We start from the raw sequence: 23,617 nt of genomic DNA on the forward strand, positions 1-23,617 counted from the left end.
AGCATTTGGAGAGAAAGACTGAGAATAGAGACACACATATCCACCTCTTAAACACAACCTCTCAACAACTATCCCACTGAAGCATTAGCTTGCCGCTGGCATTCTCAAAAGCACACAATTATTAACTTCTGCAGGGGGAAAAAGTTTGCAGAGTCAAAGTCCTTGAAAGATATAGATCAATTGCTGTTCAATATGCACAAATCTAATGAGTAAATCCTTTAAGGGTGTGTGCATTTTCTAACTCTGAGGATATTCCCACATTCTGAAGTCATTAGCAAACATAACAACGGCCTTCTGTGCATGCTTTCCCCTTGCGGGCCAATTGAATCAGAGCAAGTGTAAAATAATCAAAGGGCACCAAGCTGAGCATGACCAAGATGTATGTTTACAGAGTGTTAACATCTGCTTACAACTTTGCTGTGTTCTGGAGATGCCCAAGATGTGGGCCCACAGGGAGATGGATTCTTAATTGATTGGAGCATCTCTGGCTTTTCCTTCTGTTTTTACTTTAATTAAAAGTATTCCCATGCAACTCTGAAAATCGCATATAAACATACCCAAAGTGCAAAAATCAAAGTCCAGCACTTCTGATGAACACACTCACACCACCCACGCCTGACAGCTAAACCTACCATATAACGTTCAGCCTAATCAGTGTTTTAGACATACAAAGTTAGACAGGGATTGAGGGGTGAAACAAAAAAGGCAGCAGAAGGGTTGCTATTTTTGGTCTGGTCTTCTGATTTGGCCTGTTTGCAAATGCAGTCAGCAGTGGGAGCTGCACTCCACTGGTACTTTAAAAGCCTGCACCACATGTCTCTATCCAAAAATCTCCCTTTTCTCTGAGTCGAAATTCACTGAAATAACACTCACATATGACTGACATATCTTTGGAATCAATTTTACTGACTTCTCTGGGATATTTTCTGAGATGTCCATCATGAATTATTCTCTTAAAACCCAGTAAGAGATCACAAAAAGTGCAAAATAATGATAGAACTTCCAGTTCTGGCTCAGATAAGGTCATCAACACGGTCCTATATTCTTCACACATTCACGCACATGCTCAAGGACACTGTTTGGGATTATGCAGGAGGCTACAGTGTCCTCTTGTGTTGTAATTGTGGCCCACCACTAGGGTAACTGTGGTTAACCTTCCTCCTCCACAAAACCACTCACCTTCCTCTCCTTTACAAGAGTTGTTTACCAGCTTTTGATAAGAACTCATCCATTAATAAACACTTCAATTTCCACTTCACCTTGAATTTTATTTCACATGACCAGCTATAGTCCTGGCAAACTCATCATCAGGTAATCGTGTCGGAACAGTAACTGCATATGAAATCATTTAAAGATGTGCATTGGGCAGGACTGACAGACAACAGTTTATATGCAGCGCTAGAAGCAGTGTGCAGCTCTGATAGGCAGCTACATGGTGTACTGCTGTATCGGCCTGATACCAGGCTGTGTCTAATATGCTGGGGATTGACTTCCTTTTGCTGGCTCTCAGGTAGTGAGGGGGATTTAAACTATTTTACCTCCCCAGATCTTCACACCTTCCCTCAGGCCCTCTCACCTCGCAGCCTTAAATATTAATGGTAAATCGGAGGATAGAGGATGAGTGAGGAGGGGAGAGGGTTGACAGCTTAATCACGAAGGCAGCAGGCTCTCTCTCTCTCCTCTTCACCAACGCTGTGGGCGGCTGTCACCACGACCTACATGATGTAATCACCTCCATAACCCTGATATGGGCCACTGAGGGCCTTGCAGGGAGAGATAGATGGACAGGGAAGGTGCTCGGGGGGACCTTAGGGATCTTCCAGCTGAGGATCATTTAAAGTCCAAATCCACAGAGACTATGAATCTAATCCAAAGGATAGGGGAGAAATACAGAGAACAATATGCAACAACCTAGCTCAGAAAAATTTAAAAATGATCCATATTATTTAACTTAAGAAAAAATGCAAATACAACATAAAAAAGAAGTACAACATAATAAAACAGACAATGGTCACTGCTGTTTTTTTAATCCCATTAACTGCAGACTTGTAGAACTGTATTTTTTTCCACACTATTAAATGAATGGAGTTAAGCATGTATAGCACTTTACTAGTCACTTTCACATCAAAGTCACACTTACCAGTTCACATCCCTTCACTCCCCTTTCACACACTGATGGAAAAGGTTGCGCTGTAGATTGGCCATCAGTATTGGCTTTTCAAATTCATATGCACATACTTTCACACTTTCTTAATTGCCCAAGGAAATATTGGCATGTGACTGTAGGTGCTGGGAATCAAACCAATGTCTCTCTGTTTGTGAGGCAACCTAGTCCACCTACTGAGCCACAGTCACCCCATCAGTCTTAATTTTGACAACTAAGACCATGATTAAAAATGTTTGTTGACTACTTTTTTATGAGAAAGACTAGAGTAATGTCCTATTCACACAGAGCTAGTAATACCTGGAGACCTATGGTAATTTGTAATAATCTCACAGGTCTGTGTTTTCAATCCAGTGTGAATCAACCATGTATGTAACTTGCTGTGTACAAATTCCTTTTTTTTTTTTCTTAACGACTCATACGGCATTTTCTGCTCCTTTTTCTAATAGGAAAAAATAATATAGGCTTCAAAGGACATTGTTATTAAACTTTTGATGCATAAAGGATATAAATAGCATATACTTCACTTTCAATTAATTTCAGCATATGTGTAAAAACGGCTTTATTTCACTTAACTTAGGTACTTGCACAAGTGTCCAAATGTGCATGCCCACAGCTCTGCTCTCTTTATTCGCACAGCTCTTCTGCTCCCCTGCTTACAAATGCCTGATCTTACATCAGAAATATTGAGCCATACATTACATGCACAACACAATTTGAATTTGAAATGTTGCACTCAACATTCAGTGTTTAGCCTGCATCAGCTGATCTCCGCGGGAGGGTTGTTGTGGATACGTAACGATCTAAACCGAATAGAGTGCAGAATGGCATCCCTGAGGTTAACAGTATGTAAAAGGACACATGGAGAAAACGTCACCTGGAGAATGTGATGTCTACGACATTGCATGTGTTTGTATGAATTTTGGGAATAAAAATTAATTGTGCATTTTCATTGGTGCAGAATGAACCACATCAAACATTGATGTCGGGGGGTAATTCACAAATTAGGGGGGTCCACAGGTAATACTTATCCCATATGAATAGGACATAAGACTAGCTAAAAATCGATCTCTGAAGCATAAAAACTTTGACAAAAAGTACGCTGAGTTTTCTTCAAGGAGACTAAAATAAGACAAAAATGTACGTCAGTTTTTGTCTGACAATTAAAATCCATGATATGTCTTCACTGTTGGGACATTCACCAAATCACAACCTTTCTGTAGCTCTTCTGAGTATTTATATTTATAGTTTACTGACTAAGCCCACTGTGTCAGTGATTTTAAAAACTAGCCAGCCAAACCTTAGCTGGCAGTTAAAGTGCTTCATGTGCTGATCAGATGAGAAGAATTTGGCACAGGTGCATTTGTCCTAGCAACTATGTAAGTGATTAGTGTAAGTGCAGGAGAACCTGTGATGATCATTTTTCTTAGTTATGTTATTACTTGAGAAACATTTCATATGCAAATACATTAAAATACAAACCAGTAATACTAATCTATTTTTTTCTCTGGCTACTGATTCCGTTGATAGTGTTTAGCCTGTTCAGTAAATGTTAGATCCACACAGGGTCACATCAACACGGACCTACAGATCTCAGTCAAACATGCAGACTCAGAGGGGAAAGCTTGACAAAAGTTCTTCTTATGGAGTCCAAAAACTTCTTAACTTTTTCCAAAGATTTCAAGCACCTGTTCGAACCCTGTTAAAAATAATAATAATAAAAAAATTGCATGCTTTCACAAAATAAAAACCTGAGAGCATGACTGATAAGGCTGTGTCTGTCTAACCCTTTAATGCAGGTGAGTTTGAGGTGAGTACGTAATGGACAGTGGGCCTCTGCCTCCAAAATAGTTGTCTACCCATCTTCCCTTGGGCTGTGCAGCTGCTTTCTGAATATAACTGCTATGTGATGATTTATTTTCGACCAGTCAGTCTGGTGTTCTGAGAGTGCAGAGAGGGTCAGAGTTCTGATGCAACGTGAGGCTTTGGTCCGAGGATGTAAGACTTCGTTCTCAGCTCATCTATATTTTACGATGCCAATATATTCAGTTTGGCATGGACTGCTGTTTCCAAAGTTAAAATTTTCAACCAACAGAAGATGATTCTTCTGAAGAGCTGCAGGCACTTAGTGCTAGAACAAAATGGGAATACACCCTCCAGGTAGCTGACTGACAAAAATACAGGAGAAAGTACAGTACATGTAGTCCTTACACAAGTAACTTAGAGGCATCCAAAGGTGAAACTGAAGTTTTAGCTGCATGAATTATCTTAGTTTATACTTAGAATGAGGATTAAGAGCAATGGTAAGCTGGTGTTTGGGATGAAATAGAATTGTATTATCCCAGTCAGATCTTTTAATCTGAATAATTATGAATTGCTAACAAATATTTTAGTGTGAAATGCATATTTTACATCCTAAATAATGCTTGCAGGCGTGGGATCAAAGTCAAGCTTTCCTGGTTAAAATTAGGAAGCATTAGCTCAATCTTGGGTTTGCAGCTGGTACATTGCTGGTTTAAGTCCTAGTACAAAGCAAAGTATAGAAAATGATGAAACCGCTGGAGAGATGTGACTTTACTTCTCCAGTCCTGGTTACTTTGAACAAGGCGTTAAACCCAAACTGCTTGGGCTCTGATAACTCTCTATTTGGCAGTTCATAGTTAGTTCATGTTTGTGTATTCCTCACCTGTGTGTGGGCATAGTATGTTCAAAAAAGCAGAGTGCAAATTTGATTTTATCCTCAGGGATTGATGTAATATGTCTTATTTATTTTCAGAAGAAAAATAACCAATGTCTTTGCTGGCCCTAGGTGAAAAAATATGACTGTTGAAGGTAGAATGAACACTTTAAGTGATATTATTTCTCATGTTGGCACAAGAGTCTTAATTAAAGGTCACATATTTTACCTGTATAAGACAAATTTAAGACACACCTGTGAAGTTTGTTGCTGAAAACACTCCAGTATTAGATTTTTGTATGTCTAAAAACCCCTCTGTTTCAGCCGTGCTCAGAACAAGCTGTTTCTGTGTCTGTAGCTTTAAATGTTAATAAGCTGTCTGACTCTGCCAATGACTCCGCCCCTCTCAGGAAATTGATGTGGCTTAACAGATGTGGCAGCTGAGAGGAGGATCAGGAGAGGAAGGCGGAACTTTCTTCCAAGCAGGGAGGGCCAACCGATCCTGGGGGCGGTGCTAACTCCCCTCATGACACCATGAGGGGAAAATCTAAGAATGGCTTGTTTCAGCACACATTTTCTGAAAGGTGGAGAAAAAGGGGAGGGAAGGAAGGGATATTTTCTTTGGGGGATAATGGACAGGCCTGAAAAGCCTGGAAAAGTGTATTTTACATAATATGTGACATTTAAACCAGGGATCCAACTTTCAATCGCATTATTCCTTTCCTTTCTGATCCGTTGAAGTCAGTAACATCAATCTAACCAGTGTTACACAGATATTGTATTTTGAACAAGACACACTGGCTTGTGTTCATCGAAGGTAAAAGAAGTGTACTGCTTTCCTTACCCCATTTATAGGATAAGTCTTCCACCCCAGCTCTCCAAGTACAGACGTTGTATCCAGCAGCACAACTAAAATGAAAAAAGAGAGGGAGAAAATACAACCATTAGCAATCTGTCACCAGACAAAAAGTCCTATTTTCAAACCAGAAATTGAAATATCAGTCATAAATGTGTTCATTTAGACATTTTTCATATTAGCAGAAATGAGTTTTTTGAATGAATATTTATGAGTGTGGTGTATACTGCAGGGGAAACATTTTAGCACTAGCGACACAATTTGGGATCTGATGGATTGCAGTCAGATTACTGTCAACAGTCCATTCCCTCCACAGCTATCCCCATATCTCATCCACAGCTTTACTCCAATCTCACTCCCAACAATATGCTCTTCTTCTTCCTGTGACTGAGATAGATCTGTCCCAAACCCTTTCTGTGACACAGGAATATATTTGACTATGCTAAAGATTTAATCAGTATCTAGTGATAGTTTAGGGTAGAGCTTTGGTGTTGTGTTTCACAGGCAAAGATATAAATCTCTGTAGAACATGTATTCTTGTAATTTAACCTTCCAAGCAGTGTTCAAGTAATTCTAGAATCATCAACAACATCCTTTTGTCTCGCTCCCAAGGACAGTAGATTAAATGATTCAGGGAAAGTATCTCTCCTAACTGAACAAAAAAATGTTTCCCAACACTTTTGTTAACATTAGGGAGTAAACAATGGGTGGTATCCTGTTGCTTTTACAAAGTCTATAAATATTGCATGGAAAACCATCCAGTTGCCTTGTCAAATGTTCTGAATGCACAATCCATGTGACAACACAGTTATCTGTGGGTGCCCTGCATCATGAAGCAGCGATAAGAAAAGAGTTGGTATTCAGGTAGAGGGCGATAGCTAGCAGAAAACTAAAACACTAAACCCAAGAGGCCTGTTTAAACCAATCATTTCTCTTCTTGCCCTGAGTCATCACCGTAGAGTCTCATCATTAGTTGCCAAAAACTCCATCTTTAAACTTGTCCTTCAGCAGCCATTGACCTAAATTGTAATTGTTCATCTGTGGCTCACATGGGCTCTTAATGCTGATACTGGTATCTGAAAAATCAAAGAGTCGTCTTTTATTCTTTTTCTTAGATAACGGTAGAGTTTTAAGTGTCAGTCAGACATAAATGTCCACTTTCAGCTCTGAAAGTGGTCCTTGGAGGGCTCATTAAACCAACACAAATCTTTATCAGTGACAATATTTTCTGAATAAATCTCCATTAGAATAATTGCTCTTGGAAAGCCAGTTATTACAACTACATGCAAATCAAAAGAGGTAGTTCCAGTGCTGGTATATTATCATTTGCTTTTTCAAAGTGGAAGGAGAAGAAAAGAGATCTGTATCTGTGAATATATTCTCAGAACAAGGCAAGCACAAAGGATGATGGGAGGTTTTTAAACTTTCTGTGCACCAGATATGAACCAGTGCATGTCTGATGGAGCCTGGTCGACATAGATTGCCAAAACATCTGCTCACTGAGGTTTCACTGTGTGTGCACATTCAAGAGACTGTCACTGATGACTAAATCCTGCACTTACAGTCATCTCACAGGGAGCTGGAAGGAAACACTATAGTCATAGGATATAGCTGCTGTTTTAATTGAGACATAAATGTGTCACAAAATTAAGACGCAAATTAAATTAAGAGGCTCCAAAAATACAAAACAAGCCTGAAATAAACAGTGGATACCTGCAGTGCTAGTGTGCTTTTAGAGCAGGTAAATGTACACAAACACTTATGAAAAACTGTTTCTTCAATAACAGCGTCTTCTAACATAATCACTTCCTAACAAAGATGTTGTACAACATGTACATTATTTAACTGATTTAATCTTTCTCCATTGAAATACAGAGCTAAAAGATCATGCTATCTTACATCCATCATTATCTATACCACTTGTCCAATTGAGTGTTACGAGGGAGCTGGAGTCAGTACCAGCTGTCATTGGTCGAAGTGGGGATACACCCTGGGCTGATCACCAGTCAGTCACAAGGCTAAAATGTGGAAACAAACAAGCAGTAACTCTTACACTCACACCTAAGCCTAACCAGCATGCCTCTGGACTATAGGAGGAAGATGAAGCATGTAACAGGCTATCAACATGTCTGATTGTGCTGTACAATTAGGCATTTTTATATAGGCTAATAAGAAACACACTTTTGAATACAGCATCAAGTGGTCACTTAAGGAGCGGCAGGTTTTGGCACTATGTTCTGGAAATGTGTCAGGCCCAGATGTTGCTGCTTAATTTTTTAATCTCTGTGTTTTGTAATCAAACATTTTGATAGCTTCTGGAATCGAGTTGATGAAACTGATGAAACAGAATCATAACCAAAACAACAGGCTGAAGACCGGCAAGGAAATGTCCTGCTGAGTTAATACTTCTAACAGAAGGATTACTAAATAAACAAATCAATAGGTTTTTTTCCAAAGATCCAGGTGCAGTAGTCCATGGGAACCTAGGTCAGTAAAAATGAACACAAATCAGTGGACGCACTGCCTTTAGCATTAGAAATAGGTTCCCTGGGACTCTACTGCTTATTATTATAGCTCGTTCCACCATGCTCTGGCTCAGGGTTTTTAGCCTTGCATCACTTGCATTCACCTTGATCCCTTTCATAAGAACTATATTAGGGATAGGTGCTCACTAGGTAGGCAGGTGTGTTCCACAAAGCACTGCCTATTTGTCTTACACTTACAGTTCTCCCCCTTAAATCAAGTCATCTGGATTTTGTAAGAAAGAAAGACAATTTTCAAATGTCTGGCCATCTGTGCACATTGGAGAGCAGTGATTAAGTAAATAGAAGCACATAATAAACCTGAGACTTCATGACTGCACTGTAATGTCAAATGTAGTAAAATAAAAGATTTAAACATTAAAAAAAGTAACACCCACCTAAAATATGTTTCAAAACACCCAAAAGTATTTCCCCTTCCAAAAAAAAAAAAAAAAAAAAAAAAACCTTTTTAAGGACTTTCAGAAAAAGTAAATTTTGACAGAAGGTATCCTTTAAGTTTAAGTACTCATTAAGTACTAAGATTTTAGTAATATCCCTTCAAACCAAAAATAAAACAATGCAATCCTGATTAGTCTCCAGTGAACAATGTGACCAGAAACAAACGTCCGCTTCATTAGCTACAGCAAGCAAAAGAAAATAAAAAGCATGTGCACTGATAAGTTTTAGCTCACGAATCATTCAGTTCTGTCTACAGCGGGGTCAGAGGGCGAGGAGAGGGTGATGGATGATGCACAGGAATAGTCAGTGAGGTTTAAGGGCAAGCGGCAACAGCCCAGACATGGTGATAGCTGATTGGGAGACTTCTACATGTGCAGCTGTGCAAAGAGCACTTCCTGGTCCACTTTGTGCACTGATAAGTTTGGATCTCTATAAATTCATCCTCAACTCATTAAATCATCCCACAAAGTCTACATAAGCATCATAGTACCTTATAAAATCACATACCAAACAACCACAGTTACATTAGCAGCTAAAATCATGTCTCTGTTAAATCGCATATACATGCTAATACCACTAGCATGCTAATGTGCTAATTACGCTTAGCATCACATTTCAGCACAAGCTACATCTTGCTGAAGCTAAAATATTCATACAGAAGTACTGACCTTATGCATGCCTCTTAATGTCCATAACTCATCTGTTTGTTGCATATACCCAAATACTGAGACATAAATTCCTCTGCAGCTTCACTCTGGTAGCTACATCTACATCAACTCATCCCAATAACTCTGTTCCACTCTGTGCAGTTGCGAGAACGTCACACCCCTCTAACTTTTTGATAGGGCAACAGGATACATACATATACAATTAACAAAATCTAAAGCTAAAGAGCTCTGCAGTTAGGTTGTGAACAGACCATGCCCCTCTTCTAACTTTACAGTCTGCTTTAAACTGTTTAAGATACAACAGATTTTATTATTATTTTTTAAAAATAATTTTAACTCTCTTCACAGAAATATGTGGCGTGTGTGGTGGTGGTGGTGGTGGTGGTGGTGGTGGTGGTGGGGGGGGGGGGTCATTGCCTTAGACTAGTTCACTGAAATATGCAAACAGATGGAAAAAAATGAGCTGTGCCACTCGCCGTCATGGAGTAGGACTTCAAAATGTTCAAAAGACACAAAATAAAACCTGGAAAAAAAGAGGTTTTTAATGAGAGTAGGATGCCCCCATCGTCTCTTCTCAAAGTCTTTGAGAGAGAATTGCTCAAAATGACAAAGAAAACACTTTGCAGCATGAGAGAGAGGAGTGAGACAGGTTAACTTACCATATTTAACTGTCTCCTTGTCATAACCTTCTCTTGAACAAAGCACTGTTTGACAAATACTTTCAATTCAAGTTTCTACTGAATGTACTGACTGTTAAAATCTACTGTCTTTTCAGGGCACCATGTAAAAAATTGTAAACCTATTTGAATCAAAATATTAGCAAAACCCCAAATTTGTAGTATACTCAGGGTGTCTGGGGGGCTTAGAAAGTATTTAAAGTAGCTATTTAAATATCATTACTGTTTTTTTATGACAGGCCACTGTATAATGAACCACCAGGCCAAATTTCAGTTATGAAACAATTCTTTGTTTACGAGATTAAGCTTCAAAATCATGAGAAATGAGCTAGTAGTATCAGCTCTAGGATAGTGTGGGTGTGTCGGTTGAATGAGCTGAAGCCATGCCCACTCACAAGAAATAAGATCCTCTCAAATAAAAAAAATAAAATAAAATAAAAAATAAAAAAAAGCTTCTGCTTCTTGGACGTTTTGCCTAGAATGATAGAACAGTGGATGGAGCTGTAAAAAGGGACGAGAGAGTGAGGAATGACGTGATGAAAGGGCCACACATATGACCTGAACCCAGGCTGCCCATCCACATGCGGCGCAACCACTAGGCCATCTGCATCTTACTACAGGCATTTTTCTTTCTTTGTTGTCATATTTTTATCTTACAATTAGAACAAAACATATACAGTGTGTGACTGTGACACTTATGAAAGAAGGAAGAAACTGAAAATGCAATTGTGTCTTAAAATGTATGAAGAGTCTTAGAAAGTATCACATTTAATGTCCGATTTCCTTTATATACCCTGATACTGTCTGCACTTCTCTAATACAATCAATTGAACTGTCAGAAAATATTTTCCCGAGTATTTTTTCACTTGAAACACTGACTTTCAGCAGCTGGTGCTCTTTTCTTGTATGGCCATGATGACCATCTTTCAGAAATACAACTTTATACACTTAACCAGAAAATCAGTTTAGTAAAACATCAGAAGCGATGAATTCAATGCATCCTGTTGAATGTACATAGAAAAAACTTCTTCCTAGCCTGCTCTCTTGTTTACTGCTCACCAACTCTACTTCTGTGCCATGTCAGTGCCAGAGCCAGGCTAAAGGAGCTGGCAGCACCGATGGTGTTAATAGACACTACAAGACTACTGTGGGCAGGTTAGCAGCACAGTCCCTGGAGGATACATAATTACTGAGAGTTGGCCGCATTGCTGAGTGCAGTGGACAGTTGCACACTTCAGCTTCCCATAAATAGACAACAGTTGATGTACGCTGAGAGATGGGGTAGAAACATATCCAGCAGCACTATTAGGTCAAAACTTTGTGTTACTTATCAGAGAGCAAAGAAAGATCTTACCAAGAGGGTTTGTGGCAGAGGGAATGAACGATACGATGTGTTAAAAATGTTTAAATTAATGTTGTTCTTGGTTATTTGATTATCTCTGGTGTGCTGACAATGTTTGAAGTGTCATAAGTAGGGGTGAAATGGTATTTATATTTGTCCTGGACCATCATGGTTTGGACGTCATTTATCGTACGTCACCATTCAGACATCACAGTTTAGAGCATGCACTGTTAAGATGAATTTGTCTGACTGAAGAGAGGAGAGGCAGTCACACATGGCAGTATTTACTCCCCAGTCCAGGTGGTGGTAATACTCCTAACATTTTGCCAACCATTATTAAACAAACCCAGTGGAAGGAGCGGACATAACAAAACACAAGAAGAAAAGTTCCATTTAAAAATGACATGGCAGAGCAACAAGAGCCACCGGTGTCTCTAAGTCAGTTGTGTAGTGACATTTCTCAGTGCAGACTGTGTATGGAAACACATTGAACTAATGAATATAAGATGGCATTACCCAGAGTGATGAAGAAGCAAACAGATGTCTAACAATTTACCTCTGCTGTTTTCAAAAACAGCATAATATAGGCCCATGTATTTCCATTAAGGAAACGTCTTAGTCATTCTTCAGTCAAACAATAATAAGGATCCAGAATCAGAGGTTTTGGACCTTGCTTAAATGCAAATGAGCTCCTTCTAATCCCCACTGATAGCTTTAACCCATCCAGACAGTTCACCCAAACAATGCTTACGGTGAAAATGTCCAAAAAATAATGTCAAAATGAATGGAGGTAAATGGGAAAGTTTGGGTCATTTGTGATTTAAAAACTTAAAATATGAAAACGGTGCACATTTTTGGTCATTGAGAGTCCAGATCCAATAGTACATGGGTAATGCATAAAATATATGACATTTCAGAGTAATGATTTGCATCTCAAAAGTATAAAATGAACAAAGTTTTAGATGTATACGATTGTCGTTTCAGACTCTGAGCCAAACTGGACATGTGTCCCCATCTTGTGACCTTATTTATATAAGTGTGTATTTTAAACTTGAGTTGATTCTTAACTTTATAAACATACACTGGCGAATTTGTTGAACAAATCTGTTCATAAGTAAGCAGACTACAGCTCCTGTTGTTACAGAGTGCTATTTTTGTCATGATTTACATTGTATTCATTCTAGATTTTCAGACTGACATTACTTCATTTCTGTGTTGCTTTCAGTGGTTTTTTTTTTTCAATATTTTGTTTCCCTCGCTCTTTTTTCATTAACTGTCCCATGCACAACAGGCTGTTACACGTATGTGACAAGCTGTAATTTTTCCTGCTGTTATTTCATATTAATTCATAGAAATACGTGCCTTCAGGCCTTTTTCTTGCTTTCTGTGCTGAACCATGACCTCAGTACTAACCTCCAAATTCCACATAAAGCGACAGTGCCGTGATCCGCCGGCAAATCGTATTGTGGAGCAAATTGCTCCCCTTCTGGTCTATCAGAGCATTTCCACAGCCGCACTCCAGACTGGCAGCGGCGCATGCCTGGAAAGCCACTTTGCTCCGCTCCGTTCGAGATACGCTGCAGGTCTATTTTCAGCACCGGCCACTGCCAAACTGCGTCAATACCCGTTGATCAGAAAGCACCGAAAAGGAAGTGACAAGCGTAGAATATCCGGTTCTTTCAGAATACAACAGTGCACAGACTCTTGGTTGCAAATCCTCACTATATAAACATTTTGCCTCATCCTGCAGCGAGAGCAAAGGGCCGCTGAAAGGTCAGTGGGTCACAGAGCTATAACGGTGCCATTGAGGAGGCAAAATTAACTTTTGAGGACATTTAGCCAAAGAAATTTACATAAAACCACAGATCCTTCAAACAAATTAACCTTTTAACTTCCTAATGTACACACCCAATAGTGGAAGCAATAATATCATGGACTTATACTGGAAAGGATGATAAATTCACCCCAAAAGGTAAAATAGTCAGCTGTTGACATATTATGCAGTGCAGCACACTAGGCTTGCTTCCAGTGGGCAAGGTGACTCTCCTTCAGTCAGAGCAAACCCCCGGTGCTTTGGTGTGCGGCGCAGTCGTCCCATGTGGAAATTGCAAGTATCACCATGACCTCTGTAAACCTTTACACTTTTATAACAGCATTTACATGTATGACATGCCAACATGCCTTGTTTCCACTTACACATGCGACTTATTCCCCTACATGCACAAATATACTGATGACGCCTCCTAGTGTACGATGCAAAGATGGGCACTTTTCACAGATGGACAGAAACCTGATAGAAACTGCCTGGAGCCACAAGAAGAGGATCATTTTGTACATTTTCCCCCTTAAGTAGCTTGGAATATGTATTTGGGGAATTACCACGGCAAAAACTGGACTTATATTGGGTATCAAAAATGAGTGAAGAAGTTGTTTTGAGAAATGCTTTTTAAAAAAAAATATAGGAGGTACAGATGGCCTGGTGGTTGGGTTGTGCCCTGTGTGCGGGGGCAGCCTGTGTCTCCTTTCCTTCCCCGTCCACTGTCCTCCTCTATGATATAGCCCCCCCCCCAAAAAAAAAAAAAAAAACACATATGAACAGCCGATAGTTATGCTAAGCTAACTCTTTTAGCCATTGCTTGTATGTTAGCTAATCCATTTTTACCTAATCATCTTCAATGTAAAGAATATTTTTCTGCCAAAATGACCTAAAAGCACGTCACATCACCTGATAACTATACTTCATATCAAAGTGATTACTCTGATGTTATTTCATATCAAACTGTGATGACTCCTTAAAGCCTGTTAGCTAGTGTGTGCTAAGCAGCATGCATGGTCACATGGTCTCCAAAATCCACTGCAAAAGTTTAATTTTTTAATGCATTCAAAAATAGTACAAAAAGGAGTTTCTTGGGCACATAAGATATCGCAAAGACTCCAATAGGAATGAATGGACCTCTAGCTGACTGGCCTCTGTAACCATGGCTATGAGGTGTTTTCACTATTAATTCACTTAAAAACAGCACAAAAAATGAGGAACAAAATACAGAGACAGCACATGATGAAAATGGTTGTGTAAGTGTGTGTCTGTGTTCATGCTAGTATCAACTTTACATGTGTGTCTTTTGGACTGGGGGGAAAAATGACCACTAAGCAATGTACCTGTCAGTGTACACTATAACTACCACTGTGTACAAGACAATCTAGCCACTCTCTCTGTCTCTATTCCTCCATGAAGTTATCTCTCAGCAAGGCACCCACAGACCCTGCCTGGAGCTGAGGGTCCTTAGGGACCTCCACTGGTTGGATATAAATAGACCATGAGCTGGCTAGCTCATAAATACCTGGGCTCCGGTGGAATGATGACATCTCCTGTCTGGCCTACAACCCACACAAGCCACACAAACACCTCAAAATAACGACAAAATCTAAAGGCATTCTTGTCCAGTGTGACTTTATGCAGATTATATTGGCTGGCATTTGAGTTATTCAGACATGCTGTCTACAGGTTCATGCATCATTTCCTTGTTCAAGTTCAAAAAGTTAACTTACAAAAATGATATATTTTGCTGCTTTTGTTCGTTTCGGTTAGGGTAAATAAGTCTGACATTTTATATTAATATATGTGGCTGGTTTGGAGAAATTAGGGGGTTTTAAGAGTGCAAGAAAAGTTCAACTTGGAGATTTTCTAGCATGTTGTGATGGTTAATCTTTCTGCCCGTGTTTTTACTGCTATAGCCTAGTTTGTGTTGCAGTGAAAGATTAATGAAACATTTTTAGTATGCAGTAGAGCACTATTGTGGTTCAAAGCAGCAGAGCAAGTCTTACTCCCAAACAAAAAAGAAAACCTTTCAATTTGCCAGCTCCCTACTTACTCATTCTGGTAAACAGCAAGACTTGTTAAGAGACAAAAAGGCACATTTGATGATGAGACTTGTGAAAATTGATTCGGTGAGTATATCAGTGAGGACTGCACATTGTCATTTAGAGTTGTAAACAAAGTGCTGGGATGATATGCTGTGAAATGGAAATCTATCCATAGCAGAGACAACCTGACAAGCATGACAGGATTGTCAACACATCTCCACACTCGACCACGGTCAGACAGTGAAAAGCTTATTAATGTCAGCAAAGCAAATCTTCCAATGTGATGATTAGATCTGATGTGGCTCTAAGTGTTTTTTAAACAAGAGGCTAGTGAAGGGAATCCTTACCAATAATGTGTGATTTAGCCATTTAGCAGTGGCTCTTGTAACGCTGCAACAACTGACCATGTTGCAGCTCTAGCCATCAAGACTTGTCACAACAGAAGTTTTCATCTAGCTTTCTAAGACCATCAACCTGCAGAGAAATAAGTGGCATTCCTGCAATCTATATTCTTCATATAGGATTTTCATACTTGCCCTAACACAACTTATATAATATGTACATTTGGGTTTCAGAGTGTGTCACAAGTTACTGAAAACTAGTTTGAATTTGCAGAGTGCCACTGTTAGACGCAGATAAAACAGTGAGATTTTGGAGCTTCTTTCACTTAGTGTGAAGTCTCGGACAACTGCAGAGACATGTTGGCTGATTTTTCCTGACTCTACCACTGCTAAGCTTAACTTGGCAGTAGCCATGCTGAGAATAACTGTAAGTTATCAAATCCATGAACAAGACTGACAGCCAGTAGGGAAATTTCTCTTGAGTCAGATGAAGGCTATGAAAGATCATCCAGTTGAATCTTTGCCCCTCCACAGTCCTCATGAAGTCCAACAAGGTCGTGGAAACAGGCTGACAGGACATGTACTGCCCTATAACATGCTAACACTTTATAACATGCACCACTTTTTCATATGTCTCCCTTCTTCCATTCTTGATCAGCTGGTTATGGCTGTTCAATCTCTTATACACTAAGCTAATCAGATTTTGCAACAACCTTTGTGGCTTGACCAATCATCATGCACCTGTCGTATTTGGAATCTGTCATCCTCTCTTTCACAGTCAGCCTGCCATTTCAGTGTGGATGCTGCAACCCTCCTCCACCCCAGCTGCCTCCATTCAGTTCAACTGGTATTAAGTAATTCCTGATTGAAATGAAGCTTAGCGTAAGTTTGATCAGGAAGACCATTTTCTCCTCGCTGGTTTACTAGGTCATGCCTGCACTATTTCATGCACTTCCTCATTCATGCTCTCTGTCACATCATAATCAGCTGTCCACATCACCTGGTTGCACCTATCCAATAGCACTGCTCCACCCCCTCATTGTTAGCCTGTAAATGTGGCTTTCTCCTCTATCAGTCATAGTGTGGCTTTGAGCGACCCTCCATCTCCTCATCACTGCCAAGTCTACAAGTCCATCACCACCACCAGTGTTCACGGGGGCATAGATCTTTCCAACACTTAAGGCAGACACCCTTCGATCATGCTATGTCCTTTTGGAGTTCAAGTGCCAAATAGACTGACAAAAATTCAATATCACATCTACGTTAGTAAATATAATTCATTATATGTAAAATAAAATGTTATCTTTAGATCAGTCTCCTCATTGAAATGTTTTTACAGAGTGTACAAAGTAGAGTGATGTCAAGAAAATCAAGCAAATAAACTAGATTTTGATTATTTACCATACTGGCAAGCCTTGAACGACATTAAAGGGATATTTCAGTATTCTTGAAGTTTGGCCAAATGAGATACCACGCAGTAGAAGTGGTATTAGCCTCCAGTGATTTTGATGAGCACTGCTCCTTTAAGAAGGACTAGCTGGTTATACCTGCCAGGAAGCTAGATAGTACAGTATAAAAGATTGGGTAGAGTTCCCCTGCAGAAATTAGCGAATTTTTGATAAAATTTGGCCACAAAAGTATGTTTGCCCAAATGTATGGACTGCTGAAAACTTTTTAAGCATTTTATTTTTTACCCAGAAAGCCTCTGTGTTTTTGTCACTGTTTTGCAATGCAGGCTTTGGTTACCAGTTTTGTGCTCCTGCATTGCAAAGTAATGACAAAAACACAGAGGCATTCTGGGTGAAACATAAAATGCTTAAAAAGTTTCAAATAGTGCTTTGATCGAGTAAACATTGTTTTGTAGCCCATCTTTACCAAAAACTCGCTAAATTCAGCTGAGAAACTGTACCCATCTGTTACACTGGATAGCCTTGCTTCCTGACCACTATTGCCAACAACCAAAGAAGCAATGCTCACTGACATCACTGAAGGCTAATGTCACTACAACTCCTATGTACCTCATACAACTCAACTTCAAAAATACTGAAATATCCCTTTAAGCAATAATACGCTGCGTGACTATATAGAAACTAAGATGTGCAGCATTACCAACAGGCTTTTAGAAAATATTTCAAAATTTACAGCTTCCCGTGTTGCTTCATTACCCATGACTTCTGATACTGTTGATGAGGTGATAAAAGTCAGTTTGTGTGAAGTGTATATAATAAAGTATAAAGTTGATTTCCAGTTTTAAAGCTCTGCAAACCACTCCGAAAATTATTATCTTGATAAAGAAACTTCTTCCATGAAGTTGGGCTTTCACAACTTAAAAAGCAGACAGTGTGCCCACTGAAAGCAACCAATTCACTCCATGGTGTTGTATTGCCCTCCTCCATTGGTCATTTGTCATCCGGAATATTGGAATCTTTTCAAATAAGCCAGCTCAGCGCCAAAGCTTCCTATATAGTATATAACTGTTTAGTTTGTTTTGACATAATGAGGGAGCTAAGTTATTAAAAAAGCCCCACCAGCTGAGTTTGTATCCCAGCAAGCGCTGTTGTGAATCTAAACATTTCAATACTCCATGAATTGGGTATTGCTTTGTTTTTTGTTATATATATATATATATATATATATTTTTTTTTTTTTTTTTTTTTTTTTTGGCTTTTTATGCCATTATTACCAGAGGAGGACAGCGGAGGGAATCTGAAACAGGGAGGAGAGAGACATGTAGGACAGCAGCCACAGGCCGGACTTGAACCCGGGCTGCCTGCGCACATGGGGGGGCACCTTCAGCCACTTTGCCATCTGCGCCCCTTGCTTGGGTAATACTTCTCAACTGTTTGCTATCAGTGGTGCTCTTGGTTAAAAGACCCTTCACTCTATGTTGCATGTATAACACCAGATGTCAGTGTCCTATATGAAAAAAAGAGTGAAATCCATCTCTGTGTGAGAAATACCAAATCTGAACTATATGTGTCTGGCCTAGCATGAAACTAGTTTCGATTGTTCCCAACTTTGCTCCTGAGTGATACTAATTCACATGCACAAGCAGTAAAACCACTGAAAACCACACTGCACTCTGAGGTTTGCAAAAGGTGCAGAGTTAACTTTTTAGTCTGTTCAGCTGATTGATTGACAGCACACTGCTGTGCATCTGAATTAACTCTTCATCCACAGCAGTGTGATGGTGATCTTGGTGCTCTGTGGGTGGCACAAGCAAGAGTGAAAGCTTTGATCAAACATCCACATAAATCCGCGCAAAGAGTTGCATTATTTTCATGATGATTTCACAGCCAGACCCCAGTGAGACATGTAACAGCCCGACTAACACTGCTTCTTCCTCCAACATCCAGCAGTATCTCACCGAGGTGTACTGGCAAAGTAAAATAACATTTACATGTGGTGCTTTCATTCGACTCAAAGGAGAGATTGCGCTGCTGAATTTTCATCTGAATTCCTCTGTCAGGAAAAACAATCTGAACATTTTCAGAAGTATGAGGCAAAGACATTTTCTTCCAGTTTCCTGGGTATGAGCAATCTCCTGCTCAGGAAAAATCCACAAGGGCTCAAGGAATCAGGTTAGCAGATGAGATTTGTGTATGTTCATTATAATAAATATAGCTGCTGCTGACTCACAAGGGAGGAAAATGGGGGAAAGACTAAAACAAAGATTATTGAATGAGATGTATTGATGGGAAAACAGGCTTGTTCAAACCTGGCACTGAGTGAGAACAGAGCTTTGTTAATAACTGTCTGCGATCCCAGCTGGGTTGATATGAGAGATTGTCTGATGTGTTGCTGTGAGCAAAAGCACACAGGCGAGAAGCAAAAGGTGATTGGTTTCTTTGTTCTCCTAACAACTGACATCTCATCCATTTATTTTTTTTCTTTATTTGTCAAATCTCCAATCTTTGGAGTTTGTTCAGAATCACTGGGCTACACTAAAAAATGTCAGTGTGAGGTCTTGTCCCAAGCTTTCTGTCTTTGCAACACTTGTGCTTTACTCAAGAAAGCCAGTGAGGACATAATGTGTTCAACATCATTGTTACAAGGACGTTTGATCTCAAATTTAGAATATGCCACATTTGGAGTCTTAATGAGAACCAAATAAAGCAAATCAAGCAAAGTCTTAAATTTTATCTGAAATAAACAGTTTCATCAAAAAAAAGTGACAAGTCTCTTTTCATGCCATCTGAGTTATTTCAGCTTCGCTATTTTGCATTGCAGCGCTCTGTGGTAGGCGACAACTGCAACTGTGCCGCTGAGGGTCCCAGACCAGTCAATATGAGAAACTAAAGTACGATTCAAAGCAGACATCAGTTCAATCATTCAATCTGTGGCTGAGAAAAACACATACTGAGCCTGTTATGTAGCATCTGTCGGCGAGTACAGGGAGTAGCATCGCTCTTATTGAACTGAGAGAAAAATAAAATGTAACCTGGGGGGCAGATCCCTCTGTGTCCTACTCAATCAATAAAGCTATTTTAAACTGCACTGATGCTGCAGCTGTGTATGCGCACGTGGGGGACACAGGAATAAAAAGGTAAAAGTAAGTGGCTTACCTAAATGCACTCAGATCAAGTAGAAAGACAGCTGGGACTATGCAAAAGAAGTGCACATATATGCCATATGCATAGGGCATACACATTTAAGCAGGAAAAAAACTTAAGGTGAAACAGAATCACAAACACAACCAACTCAGAATTTATGTCAGCAGATTCAGCTTCTCATAACCTCTAATTCAATCTTAAAAGTCACTGCACAAAACACAAGTCTGCACTTGCACACTCTTTAACAGACAAACACACATGCTCTCTCTATCACCCACTTAATGATTCAATCTGAGGCTGCTCCTCTGTCTACTGTCTGTCTGCGCCTGTGTGTGTTATAGAATGTGTAATTAAAGCAGCCTCAGGGGTTGACTCTTCAGGAGCTGATTTCCATAAAAACTGTTTATCATTTTATTGTCTGATTCAGTTTTAGGATTTGGAGGTAATTTGAGAAAATCTGTTAAACTTTCCCAAGAAAATAAAAACTTCACACTGTTATCTGGTTTCTGTTCTGATGCATTTCCATAGAAACAGCATGCTTCTTTTGTCTTCACTGACATTGACATAAATTAAGTTTTTAGTATTTTTTGTAATTATATCCTTGCTATTTGTGTGGAACTTCTACCCTGAGTTATCTCCTTTTTCAAGGAAAAAAGTGCACATTGTTTTAACAGATTGGATCAGTTTACATGTTATTTTCTAACCTATGCATCAATATCTGCAGCAGAGGACCTGTTTCTGAGATTATTCACTCTTAATCCCATGATGTTGGATGTTTCCGTGAAGTGTCCTGCTCAGGCTGTAGTCTCTTAAAGTTCGAACAGTGTGTTATCCTAAAGTATCAAAGTTTTTGAAATATGAATTAATTTGGCAAACATAGCACGAGCAATCAGTCAGTCAGGTGTTTTAGGAATGTATCATCACGCTCACCTTGATTGCCACGGCTGAAGCGCGTGAGGACAATTCCAAGACAGAGTGAAACGAGGAAAAATCTGTTTCCAAAACTCATGTCTGCAGAAACATCTATCACCGGCTGTATTGGAGGTACTTCTCGCCGAGAGGTAACAGAGAAAAGTGCGGCTGGATCCTCCACAGGTACCGATCCGCGTGTCCTGGTCCTTACATTGGGTCCGAGTTGGAGAGAACTGCCGGAGAGAGATCCATCCTTCACCTGGAGGAAGCTGTGGCGATGGCACGTAACGCAGAGAATTTGGATGAAGTCAGGGGAAAAAAAAAAAACAGGGAAAGTGAAATCTAATGTAGAGACAAGGTGAGAAGCTCTAGCTTCTAACAACTTTGTAGATTTCCCACGGACTTCAGTCTCCGATATGGCATTGTTTAGAAGAGGAGCAAAAATATTTTTTTCAAAAGAAGTGTGCCCGGTGGCGCACGTAGTCGTGACAGGCTTCAGAAATCCTGTTATTTTGTCTGGCAGCGTGTCTCGGACTCTCAGCTCTCCTGCCTGCTTCCCTGCAGCAGAGAGGCGGTAAAGGTGAAGGGAAATGATCGGGATGCAGCGGGGGAGAAAGTGAAGCAGCGGCTTCAGAGGAAGACTGTGCGCATCTGTGCTGGATGTTCGGCACTAGAGGGGGTTAGCTGACAAGGCAATGGCGTGTGTGCGTGTGTGTATGTGTGCTATCTCATTGGTTCAAGTGCAGGGCTTCCCAAAATCTCCCCAAAGAACTTCAAAATGGTTAAAAATGAGCTGTGTCCTTCCGTGATTTTGTTCTAAGTGGATGAAATCCTCAAAATTCCGCTGAGGACATGCAATGCAAAATGTTACCAAAGTGCAGAGGCTGTTTTTGAATCTCTAAACTACAGCTGGAGATGTTTTTTAATCATTCATGCCATAAATTCACAGGTGCAATCAATATTGTTTAAGTAATTTTAATTACTAATCATACAATTCTCAGTGTGCCTTTTTTAGCTACAGCTTTCTGCATCACAGGACTAATTCCCTTAATTTTTTTTCTCAGACTTACAGGTGCATCTCATTAGATTCATTACGAAATATTTAAAGTTATATTTCTTTTACGGCGTACAGTTAAAGAAAACCCCAAATTCAGTATCTCAAAAAATCGAGAAAAAGTTCAATATTGTAAAGTTATGGTGTCACTCTCTAACCAGCTAATTATTTCAAAACACCTGCAAAGGTTCCCTGAACCTTTAAATGATCTTTTAGTCTGGTTCAGTAGGCTACATAGTCATGGGGAAGACTGCAGACTTGACAGCTGTTCAGAAAGGAGGGTAGCCCACAAAAGATCAATGCTAAAGAAGCTGACTGTTCACAAGTGCTGTTTGAAACATTTCAATAGGAAGCTGAGAGGAAGAAAATCAGATGCAGCAACAGTGATTGAGAGGACTGTCAGGCAAAACCCGTTCAAGAATTTGGGGAAACTTCACAAGGAGGCTGGAATCAGTTCATCAACAGTCACCACGCACTGACCTATCAGGCAACAACTTCCTTTAATGACTATGATATTCCTGTTGCCTAAGTGGCCAGCAAACTTGCGGGACCAAGAGGATTTGGCTGCAGATCTCTGTGGTGGGGTGTTTTGGGCTTATCAGTTGCAGACCTCTACAATGGGGCGATCTCACCATGACGCAGGAAGAAACGTACATTACCAAAGCCAGAACCAGAATAAAGTACTGGATGATGTTTTCTGCTCGCTGTCAAATGTTACAGTAATGGCTTTTTTTCACAACAGCAGAATTCTATGAAATAAAAAAAATTACTGAGGGGGATCAATTGAAAGGTCAAATATTATGCAAAATTCACTTTTTCAGGCTTTTCTTACAAAAAATGTAGCTCGGGCCTTTCCACAATCCCCCCAAGAATCTGAAAAAACCCCGTCTCTCTTTCTCCACCTTTCAGAAAATGTGTGCTAAAACAAGCCGTTCTTAGATTTCCCCTTATGATGTTGCGTGGGGGGTTAGCAGCACCCCCAGGTTTGGTTGGCCCTCCCTAAGCCACATCCATTTCCTGATAGGGGCGGAGTCAGACAGCTCATTAACATTTGAAGTCACAGACACAGAAACTGATTGTTCTGAGCCAGGCTGAAACAGAGGGGTTTTTTAGACATGCAAAAATCCAATACTGGAGTGTTTTTACAGAAACAGACTTCACAGGCATGTATCAGGAACCTCTGAGACCAATATAAGCTTGTCTTAAAGGGGTAAAATATATGACCTTTAAATTTAAACACCACAAACAAAGGAAAACCCAAAGAAGCGTAGGCGCCCAACCTTTAAAGGTTAGGATTAGGGGAAGGGGAGTGGGATAGAATTAAGAATAACACACCACTGAGGAAACCCCAAATAGGGTTAGGGTGAGGCACCCAAACCCTAAAGATTAGGGTTAGGGTAGAGGGCAGGGGGATAAAATTAACATACCAAAAACATCTGCAACAGATGCGCCAAAAAACACCCAACCATAGAGGCCTGCAGCCAGACACCTCTTGTACCTGAAACCCCATACAGAATCTATGGGGAAT

General features: G+C 39.9%; 1 protein-coding gene across 1 annotated transcript in view; it reads right to left on the reverse strand.

The window, feature by feature from the left end:
- Positions 1-21,671, reverse strand: part of LOC121522718 (ephrin type-A receptor 6-like) — a 237,683-nt gene extending 216,012 nt beyond the window's left edge. The window contains exons 1-2 of the mRNA XM_041807340.1: positions 21,054-21,671; positions 5,686-5,750 (exon numbers count right to left, since the gene is read on the reverse strand). Of these exons, the coding sequence (XP_041663274.1) occupies positions 5,686-5,750; positions 21,054-21,132 (144 nt within the window). The 5' untranslated portion in view covers positions 21,133-21,671. The remainder of the gene's footprint in view (positions 1-5,685; positions 5,751-21,053) is intronic.
- Between the last annotated feature and the right edge of the window lie 1,946 nt (positions 21,672-23,617).

This window comes from Cheilinus undulatus, linkage group 15 (assembly GCF_018320785.1).
Source record: "Cheilinus undulatus linkage group 15, ASM1832078v1, whole genome shotgun sequence".
NCBI classification, from domain to species: Eukaryota; Metazoa; Chordata; class Actinopteri; order Labriformes; family Labridae; genus Cheilinus; species Cheilinus undulatus.